This window comes from Pelophylax lessonae, assembly GCF_965119305.1.
Source record: "Pelophylax lessonae genome assembly, chromosome: 13".
Lineage (NCBI taxonomy): Eukaryota > Metazoa > Chordata > Amphibia > Anura > Ranidae > Pelophylax > Pelophylax lessonae.
In genome coordinates this window covers 4,088,897-4,104,094 of record NC_138780.1, presented here as the reverse complement: position 1 = coordinate 4,104,094, position 15,198 = coordinate 4,088,897, and the positions used below count along the sequence as shown (strand labels likewise).

The window sequence follows — 15,198 nt, the reverse complement described above, 5'->3', positions numbered from 1 at the left end:
GACATTATATGGGGATGCACTGTATGGGGGGGACATTATATGGGGGATGCACTGTATGGGGGGACATTATATGGGGATGCACTGTATGGGGGGGACATTATATGGGGGATGCACTGTATGGGGGGACATTATATGGGGATGCACTTTATGGGGGGACATTATATGGGGGATGCACTGTATGGGGGGGACATTATATGGAGGATGCACTGTATGGGGGGACATTATATGGGGGATGCACTGCATGGGGGGACATTATATGGGGATGCACTGTATGGGTGGACATTATATGGGGGATGCACTGTATGGGGGGGACATTATATGGGGGATGCACTGCATGGGGGGACATTATATGGGGATGCACTGTATGGGGAGGACATTATATGGGGGATGCACTGCATGGGGGGACATTATATGGGGATGCACTGTATGGGGAGGACATTATATGGGGGGTGCACTGTATGGGGAGGACATTATATGGGGATGCACTGTATGGGGAGGACATTATATGGGGATGCACTGTATGAGGAGGACATTATATGGGGGATGCACTGCATGAGGGGACATTATATGGGGATGCACTGTATGGGGAGGACATTATATGGGGGGTGCACTGTATGGGGAGGACATTATATGGGGGATGCACTGTATGGGGGGGACATTATATGGGGGATGCACTGTATGGGGGGGACATTATATGGGGGATGCACTGTATGGGGAGGACATTATATGGGGGATGCACTGCATGGGGGACATTATATGGGGGATGCACTGTATGGGGGGGGACATTATATGGGGGATGCACTGTATGGGGGGGACATTATATGGGGGATGCACTGTATGGGGGGACATTATATGGGGGATGCACTGTATGGGGAGGACATTATATGGGGGATGCACTGCATGGGGAGGACATTATATGGGGATGCACTGTATGGGGGGACATTATATGGGGGATGCACTGTATGGGGGGACATTATATGGGGGATGCACTGTATGGGGAGGACATTATATGGGGGATGCACTGCATGGGGGGACATTATATGGGGATGCACTGTATGGGGAGGACATTATATGGGGGGTGCACTGTATGGGGAGGACATTATATGGGGGGTGCACTGTATGGGGAGGACATTATATGGGGATGCACTGTATGGGGAGGACATTATATGGGGGATGCACTGCATGGGGGGACATTATATGGGGATGCACTGTATGGGGAGGACATTATATGGGGGGTGCACTGTATGGGGAGGACATTATATGGGGGATGCACTGTATGGGGGGGACATTATATGGGGGATGCACTGTATGGGGGGGACATTATATGGGGGATGCACTGTATGGGGGGACATTATATGGGGGATGCACTGTATGGGGAGGACATTATATGGGGGATGCACTGCATGGGGGGACATTATATGGGGGATGCACTGTATGGGGGGGACATTATATGGGGGATGCACTGTATGGGGGGGACATTATATGGGGGATGCACTGTATGGGGGGACATTATATGGGGGATGCACTGTATGGGGAGGACATTATATGGGGGATGCACTGCATGGGGAGGACATTATATGGGGATGCACTGTATGGGGGGACATTATATGGGGGATGCACTGTATGGGGGGACATTATATGGGGGATGCACTGTATGGGGAGGACATTATATGGGGGGTGCACTGTATGGAGGGGACATTATATGGGGGATGCACTGTATGGGGGGACATTATATGGGGGGTGCACTGTATGGAGGGGACATTATATGGGGGGTGCACTGTATGGGGGGACATTATATGGGGGTGCACTGTATGAGGGGACATTATATGGGGGTGCACTGTATGAGGTGGGGACATTATATGGGGGTGCACTGTATGGGGGGGCATTATATGGGGGATGCACTGTATGGGGGGACATTATATGGGGGTGCACTGTATGAGGGGACATTATATGGGGGTGCACTGTATGAGGTGGGGACATTATATGGGGGTGCACTGTATGGGGGGGACATTATATGGGGGGTGCACAGTATGGGGGGGACATTATGTGGGGGATGCACTGTATGGGGGGGACATTATATGGGGGATGCACTGTATGGGGGGGGACATTATATGGGGATGCACTGTATGGGGGGACATTATATGGGGATGCACTGTATGGGTGGACATTATATGGGGATGCACTGTATGGGGGGACATTATATGGGGGATGCACTGCATGGGGGGACATTATATGGGGATGCACTGTATGGGGAGGACATTATATGGGGATGCACTGTATGGGGAGGACATTATATGGGGGATGCACTGTATTGGGGGACATTATATGGGGGATGCACTGTATGGGGGGGACATTATATGGGGGATGCACTGTATGGGGGGACATTATATGGGGGATGCACTGCATGGGGGGACATTATATGGGGATGCACTGTATGGGGAGGACATTATATGGGGGTGCACTGTATGGGGAGGACATTATATGGGGGATGCACTGTATGGGGGGGACATTATATGGGGGATGCACTGTATGGGGGGACATTATATGGGGGATGCACTGTATGGGGAGGACATTATATGGGGGATGCACTGCATGGGGGGACATTATATGGGGGATGCACTGTATGGGGGGGACATTATATGGGGGATGCACTGTATGGGGGGGACATTATATGGGGGATGCACTGTATGGGGGGACATTATATGGGGGATGCACTGTATGGGGAGGACATTATATGGGGGATGCACTGCATGGGGGGACATTATATGGAGATGCACTGCATGGGGAGGACATTATATGGGGATGCACTGTATGGGGGGACATTATATGGGGGATGCACTGTATGGGGGGACATTATATGGGGGGTGCACTGTATGGAGGGGACATTATATGGGGGATGCACTGTATGGGGGGACATTATATGGGGATGCACTGTATGGGGGGACATTATATGGGGATGCACTGTATGGGGAGGACATTATATGGTGCACTGTATGGAGGGGACATTATATGGGGATGCACTGTATGGAGGGGACATTATATGGGGGATGCACTGTATGGGGGGGACATTATATGGGGGATGCACTGTATGGAGGGGACATTATATGGGGATGCACTGTATGGGTGGACATTATATGGGGGGGACATTATATGGGGGATGCACTGTATGGGGAGGACATTATATGGGGGGGACATTATATGGGGGATGCACTGTATGGGGAGGACATTATATGGGGATGCACTGTATGGGGGGGACATTATATGGGGGATGCACTGTATGGGGGGACATTATATGGGGATGCACTGTATGGGGGGGACATTATATGGGGGATGCACTGTATGGGGGGACATTATATGGGGATGCACTTTATGGGGGGACATTATATGGGGGATGCACTGTATGGGGGGGACATTATATGGAGGATGCACTGTATGGGGGGACATTATATGGGGGATGCACTGCATGGGGGGACATTATATGGGGATGCACTGTATGGGTGGACATTATATGGGGGATGCACTGTATGGGGGGACATTATATGGGGGATGCACTGCATGGGGGGACATTATATGGGGATGCACTGTATGGGGAGGACATTATATGGGGGATGCACTGCATGGGGGGACATTATATGGGGATGCACTGTATGGGGAGGACATTATATGGGGGGTGCACTGTATGGGGAGGACATTATATGGGGATGCACTGTATGGGGAGGACATTATATGGGGATGCACTGTATGAGGAGGACATTATATGGGGGATGCACTGCATGAGGGGACATTATATGGGGATGCACTGTATGGGGAGGACATTATATGGGGGGTGCACTGTATGGGGAGGACATTATATGGGGGATGCACTGTATGGGGGGGACATTATATGGGGGATGCACTGTATGGGGGGGACATTATATGGGGGATGCACTGTATGGGGAGGACATTATATGGGGGATGCACTGCATGGGGAGGACATTATATGGGGGATGCACTGTATGGGGGGACATTATATGGGGATGCACTGTATGGGGGGACATTATATGGGGGATGCACTGTATGGGGGACATTATATGGGGGATGCACTGTATGGGGAGGACATTATATGGGGGATGCACTGCATGGGGGGACATTATATGGGGGATGCACTGTATGGGGGGACATTATATGGGGGATGCACTGTATGGGGGGACATTATATGGGGATGCACTGTATGGGGGGACATTATATGGGGGATGCACTGTATGGGGGGACATTATATGGGGGATGCACTGTATGGGGAGGACATTATATGGGGGATGCACTGCATGGGGGGACATTATATGGGGATGCACTGTATGGGGGGACATTATATGGGGGTGCACTGTATGGGGAGGACATTATATGGGGGATGCACTGTATGGGGGGGACATTATATGGGGGATGCACTGTATGGGGAGGACATTATATGGGGGATGCACTGTATGGGGGGGACATTATATGGGGGATGCACTGTATGGGGGGGACATTATATGGGGGATGCACTGTATGGGGGGGACATTATATGGGGGATGCACTGTATGGGGGGGACATTATATGGGGGATGCACTGTATGGGGGGGACATTATATGGGGGATGCACTGCATGGGGGGACATTATATGGGGATGCACTGTATGGGGGGACATTATATGGGGGTGCACTGTATGGGGAGGACATTATATGGGGGATGCACTGTATGGGGGGGACATTATATGGGGGATGCACTGTATGGGGGGGACATTATATGGGGGATGCACTGTATGGGGGGACATTATATGGGGGATGCACAGTATGGGGGGGACATTATATGGGGGATGCACTGCATGGGGGGGACATTATATGGGGGATGCACTGTATGGGGGGGACATTATATGGGGGATGCACTGTATGGGGAGGACATTATATGGGGGATGCACTGTATGGGGGGGACATTATATGGGGGATGCACTGTATGGGGGGACATTATATGGGGGATGCACAGTATGGGGGGACATTATATGGGGATGCACTGTATGAGGTGGGGACATTATATGGGGGTGCACAGTATGGGGGGGGGACATTATGTGGGGGATGCACTGTATGAGGTGGGGACATTATATGGGGATGCACTGTATGGGGGGGACATTATATGGGGGTGCACAGTATGGGGGGGGGACATTATGTGGGGGATGCACTGTATGGGGGGGACATTATGTGGGGGATGCACTGTATGGGGGGACATTTATGGGGTGATTAGGATTGATATCTCTGGTTGGGCTCCGGTGACTGATATGAAGGCGGAATATTCCTCTCTTGTAGGCCGGAGTCAGAAGTGTCCGCGGTCCGCTGTGTACAATCAGTGGGTGCCGCCATGTTGTCGGAGTCCGTAATTTACAGGCAGTGAGGCAGAAAAGACTCAGCAAAGATGGCGGCGGAAATGGAGACATTCGGGGATTCGGCCTCTGGTGTTCCCGGAACACTTAATCTCTGATTGCGGGGGTAGGACTGGGCTTCGTGATGTCATTTCCGGTCCGGTGTAAGATGGCGGTTCCGGTGTCTCCCGGGCGGGATGTGTTCGCGGAGGGATTATTGGAGCTCCTGAAGCCGGCCGTACATCAGCTGGACTGCCATGTGCACGCCGTGCGGTGAGGGGGCGGGGCTGGGGTGACTCCGCCCTCTGTGTAGACCGTGAGGATCAAATTACTTCCTGCCCACTTTTCTCTGACTCCACCCACCAATCTGTGCCTAGGGGGTCCCATAGATGACTCCACCCACCATCCTGTATGTGGGAGGGATCAAATATGGCTACTGGAGGGGCCCTATAGTGTCCCTCCCCCCCCTAAATCCTGGAGGGGCCCCATCCTGTCCTCCCCCCCCCCCCCTGAGTCCTGGAGGGGCCCCATCCTGGCCCCACCCCCCCAAGTCCCAGAGGGGCCCCTAACTGCCCCTGAGTCCTGGAGGGGACCCATATTGTCCTCCTGAGTCCCAGGGGGGCCCATACTGTCCCCCCAATTCCTGGAGGGGCCCCTATGTGCCCTCCTGAGTCCTGGAGGGGCCCCTAACTGCCCCCCATCAGTCCTGGAGGGGACCCATAGTGCCCCCCCCCTTTCCTGATTCCTGGAGGGGCCCCTAACTGTCCCCCCGAGTCCTGGAGGGGCCCCATACTGTCCCCCCCCTTTCCCGAGTCCTGGAGGGGCCACACACTCTCCCGATCTTGGATTCTTTATTATCAGGGGCTTTTATTCTGTTGGTGAGATACAATTAGCTCCGCCCCCGAGGAGCCGCCCCTTCAGGTTGTACAGCAGCTCTGAGAATGACACAAATACAAATCCTCACAAAGTCCGTGGCTCCAGTGTTTCTGATGGCAATTTTCATTACTCCAGAATGTAATGAAGAGCGATCCGAGGAATGAAGTCGCTCTTTGCCATGAAAATGAACCGAATCCCATAATAATCATTTCCACTGCATTTGTGAAGAAGACTTCAGGGGGCCGAAGAAAGTCCAGTAAAGACCGGGACCGTCTCCTACAGCTGGTTCAGCTGCGGGATCCGGGGCACCACCAGTGCAGAGGGGGGGATGGGGGCACCACCAGTGCAGAGGGGGGGATGGGGGCACCACCAGTGCAGAGGGGATGGGGGGCACCACCAGTGCAGAGGGGATGGGGGGCACCACCAGTGCAGAGGGGATGGGGGGGCACCACCAGTGCAGAGGGGATGGGGGGCACCACCAGTGCAGAGGGGATGGGGGGCACCACCAGTGCAGAGGGGATGGGGGGCACCACCAGTGCAGCGGGGATGGGGGGCACCACCAGTGCAGAGGGGATGGGGGGCACCACCAGTGCAGAGGGGATGGGGGGCACCACCAGTGCAGAGGGGATGGGGGGCACCACCAGTGCAGAGGGGATGGGGGGCACCACCAGTGCAGCGGGGATGGGGGGCACCACCAGTGCAGAGGGGATGGGGGGCACCACCAGTGCAGAGGGGATGGGGGACACCACCAGTGCAGAGGGGATGGGAGCACCACCAGTGCAGAGGGGATGGGAGCACCACCAGTGCAGAGGGGATGGGAGCACCACCAGTGCAGAGGCGATGGGGGCACCACCAGTGCAGAGGGGATGGGGGGCACCACCAGTGCAGAGGGGATGGGGGACACCACCAGTGCAGAGGGGATGGGAGCACCACCAGTGCAGAGGCGATGGGGGCACCACCAGTGCAGAGGGGATGGGGGGCACCACCAGTGCAGAGGTTGCTCAGGAATGGCAGCAGGCAGGTGTGAGGGTGTCGGCACGCAGGGTGAGAAGAAGACTTTTGGAGGATGGTTTGGTGTCAAGAAGAGCAGCAAAGAAGCCGCTTCTCTCCAGGAAAAACATCCGGGACAGACGGATCATCTACAGAAGGTCCAGGGTTTGGACTGCTGAGGACTGGGGAAGTCATTGTCTCTGATGAATCCCCTTTCCCATTGTTTGGGGCATCCAGAGAAGAAAAGGTGAGCGCTGCTATCAGTCCTGTGTCCGGCATCCTGAGACTATTCATGGTGTGGGGGAGGGGGGCTCCTCAGCCAAGGAAGAGGACTCCACTCCAATGGTCCAAAAACCTCCTTCGAGAGCAACTTCTCCCAACCATCCAAGAAGAGTTTGGTGAGGAACAATTTCCGGCATGATGGAGCGCCTTACCATACGGCAAAAGTCATAACTAAGCAGCTTGGGGAACAAAACGTGGAAATTTTGGGTCCATGGCCAGGAAACTCCCCAGATCCTAACCACTTCCCGCAAAACCACCGACCTGTACATCATTTTGAGGAATTGGTTGTAGATGATCTGTAGGTAGAGGCATCACCCCCATACCGTTTTTTAGAGCTGATTGGTCAGCTTTCTAGTGATAACAACCGATGCGGCTCAGCAGCCGCATGGCCGGTATGACAAGCAGTGGGAAGGAACGTCCCCTCTTCAGCTGCTCCACCCAGGTCTTCCGTCCCAACAGGAGACTCGAGCGACCAGCCGGCATGTCCGCCACCTGGCCTGGCTGGAGTCCCAAATGAAGCCGGAGTCGGCTTTAATCGGGTCTCTAATATAGGAACCGCCGGGGGGGGGGGGGGGGGGATTGTGGCCCAGAAGTTGATGGACGCCATGACGGGGAGAATTGCAGATGTCGTGAAAAAGAAGGTTCACCGCTACAAATATTGACTCCTAAACTTCATGTCATTGTCAATAAAAGTCTTCACCACTGATGGAATTCGTTCTACTTCAGAATCCCATGGTGACATCTGACACAAAGATCGAAAAACACGGACTTTGTGAAAATTAATATTTGTGTCCTCAAAAATTTTGGCCATGGCTGTGCACGTCTCTTGTTTTTTTTTTTGTTTTTTTTTTTAGATACTTGACGCCCGCCCACTGTCTAATGATGGCGGATCGGTGCAGGTCTCATTCTGGGAGGACGTCATATGACGGCGCCCCAGAATGGCCCCTCTCGCGTGCCTGCCGTCGAGTGATCCTAGGACACGGTGCGATCCCAATCTTGGTAAAGAGTCAATGATGCGGCTCTTTACCCATGTGATCGGCTGTGTCCAACCCCAGCCGGTCACATGTAAATGAGGAAGTGCCGTTTATCAGGGCTCCTCGCCTCACACTGTCCGAGTGTGGCAAGGAGAGCCGATCAGCGGCTCCTCCTCAAAGGGGAGTCCAGGACAGGTAATCCGGGCACTGATCATCAGTAAAGCAAAAACACCAGCGTCAGTGACCCCAATTGGTTCCCATTAGTGATGCCAATCAGTGCCTGCTCATCTGTCCTGCCTATCAGTGCCGCCCATCATTTCCAGCCGATCAGTGTGGCATATTAGTGCCTCCTCATCAGTGCCCCCAATCACTGCCCATCATTTACACCAGTGGGAGCCCATTAGGGATGCCAGTCAGTGCCTGCTCATCTGTGCTGCCTATCCGTGCCACCCATCAGTTCCACCTATCAGTACGGCATATTAGTGCCTCCTCATCATTGACACCAATCAGTGCACATTAGTGATTCCAGTCAGTGCCTGCCCATCAGTTCCGTCTATCAGTGCAGCATATTAGTGCCACCCTATCAGTGCCCATCAGTTCCACTTATCAGTGCGGCATATTAGTGCCACCCCATCAGTGCCGCCTCATTAGTGCCCATCAGTTCCGCTTATCAGTGCGGCATATTAGTGCCTCCTCATCAGTGACACCAATTAATGCCCATCAGTGACCCCAATCAGTGCCAATTAGTGATGCCAGCCAGTGCCACATATCAGTGCGGCATATAAGTGCCTCCTCATCAGTGCCACCTCATCAGCGCACATCAGTGAAGGAGAAAAATTACTTATTTATAAAATTTACTGACAAACTAGAAAAAAAAATTTTTTTTCTTTTTAGTAAAACATAAAAACCCAGCGGTGATTTAATACCCCCCAAAGAAAGCTCTATTTGTTTGAAAAAAAAAATGATAAAAATCTCATTTGGGTGCAGCGTTGCATGACCGCGCAATTGTCATTCAAAGTGTGAGAGCGCTGAAAGCTGGGCAGGAAGGGGTGAAAGTGCCCGGTATTGCAGTTGTCCACTTCTGGACCTGAAGGTTTTACTGTTGGGGTCAGGTTGAGGTCATCGTTGGGGTCAGCGTTACTGTTGGGGTCAGGTTGAGGTCATCGTTGGGGTCAGCGTTACTGTTGGGGTCAGCGTTCTCATTGGGGGGGGGGGGGGTCAGTGTTATCGTTGGAGTCAGTGTTCTCATTGGGAGTCATTGCCAGTGTTCTCATTGGGAGTCATTGCCAGTGTTCTCATTGGGGTCATCGCCAGTGTTCTCCTTGGGGTCATTGCCAGTGTTCTCACTGGGGGTCATTGCCAGTGTTCTCATTGGGGGTCATTGCCAGTGTTCTCATTGGGGGTCATTGCCAGTGTTCTCACTGGGGGTCATTGCCAGTGTTCTCATTGGGGGTCATCGCCAGTGTTCTCATTGGGGGTCATCGCCAGTGTTCTCATTGGGGGTCATTGCCAGTGTTCTCATTGGGGGTCATTGCCAGTGTTCTCATTGGGGTCATTGCCAGTGTTCTCACTGGGGGTCATTGCCAGTGTTCTCATTGGGGGTCATTGCCAGTGTTCTCATTGGGATTCATTGCCAGTGTTCTCATTGGGGGTCATTGCCTGTGTTCTCATTGGGGGTCATTGCCAGTGTTCTCATTGGGGGTCATTGCCAGTGTTCTCATTGGGGTCATTGCCAGTGTTCTCACTGGGGGTCATTGCCAGTGTTCTCATTGGGGGTCATTGCCAGTGTTCTCATTGGGGGTCATCGCCAGTGTTCTCACTGGGGGTCATCGCCAGTGTTTTCATTGGGGGTCATCGCCAGTGTTCTCATTGGGGTCATTGCCAGTGTTCTCATTGGGGGTCATTGTCAGTGTTCTCATTGGGGGTCATTGCCAGTGTTCTCACTGGGGGTCATCGCCAGTGTTCTCCTTGGGGTCATTGTCAGTGTTCTCATTGGGGTCATTGCCAGTGTTCTCATTGGGGGTCATTGTCAGTGTTCTCATTGGGGTCATCGCCAGTGTTCTCATTGGGGGTCATCGCCAGTGTTCTCATTGGGGGTCATTGTCAGTGTTCTCATTGGGGTCATCGCCAGTGTTCTCATTGGGGGTCATCGCCAGTGTTCTCATTGGGGGTCATCGCCAGTGTTCTCATTGGGGGTCATCGCCAGTGTTCTCATTGGGGGTCATCGCCAGTGTTCTCATTGGGGGTCATTGCCAGTGTTCTCATTGGGGGTCATTGCCAGTGTTCTCATTGGGGTCATCGCCAGTGTTCTCATTGGGGGTCATTGCCAGTGTTCTCATTGGGATTCATTGCCAGTGTTCTCATTGGGGGTCATTGCCTGTGTTCTCATTGGGGGTCATTGCCAGTGTTCTCATTGGGGGTCATTGCCAGTGTTCTCATTGGGGTCATTGCCAGTGTTCTCACTGGGGGTCATTGCCAGTGTTCTCATTGGGGGTCATTGCCAGTGTTCTCATTGGGGGTCATCGCCAGTGTTCTCACTGGGGGTCATCGCCAGTGTTTTCATTGGGGGTCATCGCCAGTGTTCTCATTGGGGTCATTGCCAGTGTTCTCATTGGGGGTCATTGTCAGTGTTCTCATTGGGGGTCATTGCCAGTGTTCTCACTGGGGGTCATCGCCAGTGTTCTCCTTGGGGTCATTGTCAGTGTTCTCATTGGGATCATTGCCAGTGTTCTCATTGGGGGTCATTGTCAGTGTTCTCATTGGGGTCATCGCCAGTGTTCTCATTGGGGGTCATCGCCAGTGTTCTCATTGGGGGTCATTGCCAGTGTTCTCATTGGGGGTCATCGCCAGTGTTCTCATTGGGGGTCATTGCCAGTGTTCTCATTGGGGGTCATTGCCAGTGTTCTCATTGGGGGTCATTGCCAGTGTTCTCACTGGGGGTCATTGCCAGTGTTCTCATTGGGGGTCATCGCCAGTGTTCTCATTGGGGGTCATCGCCAGTGTTCTCATTGGGGGTCATTGCCAGTGTTCTCATTGGGGGTCATTGCCAGTGTTCTCATTGGGGTCATTGCCAGTGTTCTCACTGGGGGTCATTGCCAGTGTTCTCATTGGGGGTCATTGCCAGTGTTCTCATTGGGATTCATTGCCAGTGTTCTCATTGGGGGTCATTGCCTGTGTTCTCATTGGGGGTCATTGCCAGTGTTCTCATTGGGGGTCATTGCCAGTGTTCTCATTGGGGTCATTGCCAGTGTTCTCACTGGGGGTCATTGCCAGTGTTCTCATTGGGGGTCATTGCCAGTGTTCTCATTGGGGGTCATCGCCAGTGTTCTCACTGGGGGTCATCGCCAGTGTTTTCATTGGGGGTCATCGCCAGTGTTCTCATTGGGGTCATTGCCAGTGTTCTCATTGGGGGTCATTGTCAGTGTTCTCATTGGGGGTCATTGCCAGTGTTCTCACTGGGGGTCATCGCCAGTGTTCTCCTTGGGGTCATTGTCAGTGTTCTCATTGGGGTCATTGCCAGTGTTCTCATTGGGGGTCATTGTCAGTGTTCTCATTGGGGTCATCGCCAGTGTTCTCATTGGGGGTCATCGCCAGTGTTCTCATTGGGGGTCATTGCCAGTGTTCTCATTGGGGGTCATCGCCAGTGTTCTCATTGGGGGTCATCGCCAGTGTTCTCATTGGGGGTCATCGCCAGTGTTCTCATTGGGGGTCATCGCCAGTGTTCTCACTGGGGGTCATCGCCAGTGTTCTCATTGGGGGTCATCGCCAGTGTTCTCATTGGGGGTCATTGCCAGTGTTCTCACTGGGGGTCATTGCCAGTGTTCTCACTGGGGGTCATTGCCAGTGTTCTCATTGGGGGTCATTGCCAGTGTTCTCACTGGGGGTCATTGCCAGTGTTCTCATTGGGGGTCATTGCCAGTGTTCTCATTGGGATTCATTGCCAGTGTTCTCATTGGGGGTCATCGCCAGTGTTCTCATTGGGGGTCATCGCCAGTGTTCTCATTGGGGGTCATCGCCAGTGTTCTCATTGGGGGTCATTGCCAGTGTTCTCATTGGTGTCAGCATTATTGTTGGGTTGGGGTTCATGTTATTGTTGGGGTCAGTGCCAGTGTTATTTTTTTTTGGGGGGGGGGGGGTTGTTATCGTTGGCGGTCAACATTATTGTTGGGTTGGGGTCCATGTTTTAGTTTGGGTCAGTGTTCTTATTGGGGATTGTGGGATATATAGTCTCTTCAGAGGAAGTGTCAGTAGACACACAACAGACAGAGACCCTACATTCATGCCTGTAACGCCCAGTGTCTCCTTTCTTTACAGGGAGAGTCAGGTGGACCTGCGGGAGCACATTGACAGCCTGGCATCCGGTAGGTGCTCGGGGGGAGACTGGTCCGGGATCAGCATGTGTGTACTTTATATAATGTAGAGACAGTGGAAGGTTTTATTTCTGATGAAAGCCGCTTTGTTCTGTGTCATAATAAGCTCTGACCGCCTTATGTAACATAACAGCCACCATTTTTGTCTTTGCTCCTCATATGTTTGTGTTTTCCTCCAGAACTCTGCAAGATCAACGAGGACCAGAAGGTGGCTCTGGACCTTGACCCGTACGTAAAGAAGCTGCTGAATGCTCGCCGCAGGGTCGTCCTGGTGAATAACATCCTGCAGAATGCACAGGTGAGGGGACGACCATAACCGCTCATCCTAGACAGGAGGCTCATATCCTCCAACCTTTGTCTAACCATCGCTTTCCGTTGCCACAGGAGCGTCTGAGGCGCCTGAATCACAGCGTGGCCAAAGAAACGGCGCGGAGGAGGGCCATGCTGGAATCGGGAGCGCACCACTCCCCGACTTCTCCCAACAAGTGAGGCCGAGCGGCAGGGGAACCTCTGGAAGTCGAGCCATCTTTTTTTAATGTTTCCTGGAGACCCCGGCCAGCTCAGGTGCGCAGGCGTCCCGGCGCGACAACTTCCGAAACCAAAAGTCCGGAAAAAAAAAAAAAGGACGTCAAGTGCCAAAAAAAAAAAAACGCTTGAGAGAGACTGCGCTAGGAGAACAACCTTCCATTGTGATGCATGACTTCCATTTCGTAGCTTGGCGGCAATAAAGGGGTGGGCGGACGCAGGTGAGACCTCCCCCACCCCTCCCCTGTTTACTAATTGAGTCCCGTCTGCGTTCTGTAAAGATGGTGCTACGTTACGGTCTTGTTACTGTAGTCGCGCTCTAGTCATGTGACCATTGTTTACGCAGTTACTTCCCAAGCTGGGCCCTAGTGTGGGTGGAGTCGGTGTCCATGTCTGATATGGCCGATGGTTTATGTCAGCCATTGCTGTGGTGCTCTACGTCCCGGCATGCCCTGTCCTAGAGCACACTGGGACCTGTAGTCCCTAAACTGCTGAAGATTGTCCACCTCTGGTCTGTACAGAGTGAACTCTTTGATTGTAGTCTATTTTTTTCGATTGTTCTGTGAACACTAGCTTTAACATTCCTGCTCTGCGATTGTAACAATAAATATTGTCAGCAAAATAATTAATAAAAGTGTGAATTCTTTCCAGGTCCTTGCACTAAAAATATAACATGATCCCTTAAGGCAGAACCGAGTAGAACCTAAACTCAGGTCATCCCGGACGAGCCACCAACATGTGACAAACCAGCTTTTGCTGCAATGTTCACCTTAATTTCAGAGATTTCCCCTGCAGTGCTTATTTCCTGCCACCAGATGTCCCCAGTCTATCGGCCAGCATCATTCAGCCTGCTTCCCCTAAACTCAGGTCATCCTGGACAAGCCCCCAACCTCTGACAAACCAGCTTTTGTTGCAATGTTCACCTTCAATCCAAAGATTTCCCCTGCAGTGCTTATTTCCTGCCACCAGATGTCCCCAGTCTAATGGTAAGCATCATTCAACCAGCTTCCCCTAGACTCAGGTCATCCCGGACAAGCCCCCAACTTCTGACAAACCAGCTTTTGCTGCAATGTTCACCTTCAATCCAAAGATTTGCCCTGCAGTGCTTATTTTCTGCCACCAGATGTCCCTAGTCTATTGGCCAGCATCATTCAACCTTGTTCCCTTAAACTCAGGTCATCCCGGACAAGCCCCCAACCTGTGACTGGACAGTGAAAGGGGAAACAAAATAGTATTGGACACATTTCTTTGTCACTCTGCTGTCTCCTACTATAAGCATTTGAAAAAATATATTTAATAGTTACTAAGTTGCATACATTTTGTATCTTTTATATAGTCTCCCAGATCTCTGGCATAACTGCAGGATGACTGGAAAAACTTTATATATTGCTGCGTAGCAGTCTTTTGATGTAGCGGCTGTGTTTGTTTTAGTTTTTTGGGCTCTTGTCCCCTCCTTTACACACTTCCTGTCCTAGGGAAGTAACACACTTCCTGTCCCAGGGTGACAACACCCACTGTTCTATATCCATGGAGGAAGAGCGTTGTCACCCTCTACTACAGGACTACAGAACACCTCTCCTCATCTACATAACTTAGGTGTTGTTCTGTACACCTCCTCCTAAGTTACGGAGATAAGGAGAGGGGGAGGTGTACTGTAGTTGATAAGACTGTTTAAGATTTCAGTTCATCAAAGATACAAGGGCACTGGATTTATGGCAGAATCAACAGAAATGTTTCTTTCCTTCCTGAAATTGGTCTGGAAATTAAGAAAATGAATGCAGCCTCCACATCCAAGGACTGCTAAGGTACAAATT

The 15,198-nt window shown here is 52.3% G+C and overlaps 1 protein-coding gene across 1 annotated transcript; it reads left to right on the top strand.

Annotated features, from left to right (window-relative positions):
- Positions 1-5,420: 5,420 nt before the first annotated feature.
- Positions 5,421-13,433, top strand: SNAPIN (SNAP associated protein; the record flags this gene model as incomplete). Its single annotated transcript, XM_082275766.1, is given in 5 exon segments — positions 5,421-5,475; positions 5,478-5,640; positions 12,804-12,850; positions 13,039-13,157; positions 13,244-13,433. Coding segments are annotated over 5 exon segments (489 nt in total). The 3' UTR covers positions 13,349-13,433.
- Positions 13,434-15,198: the final 1,765 nt, after the last annotated feature.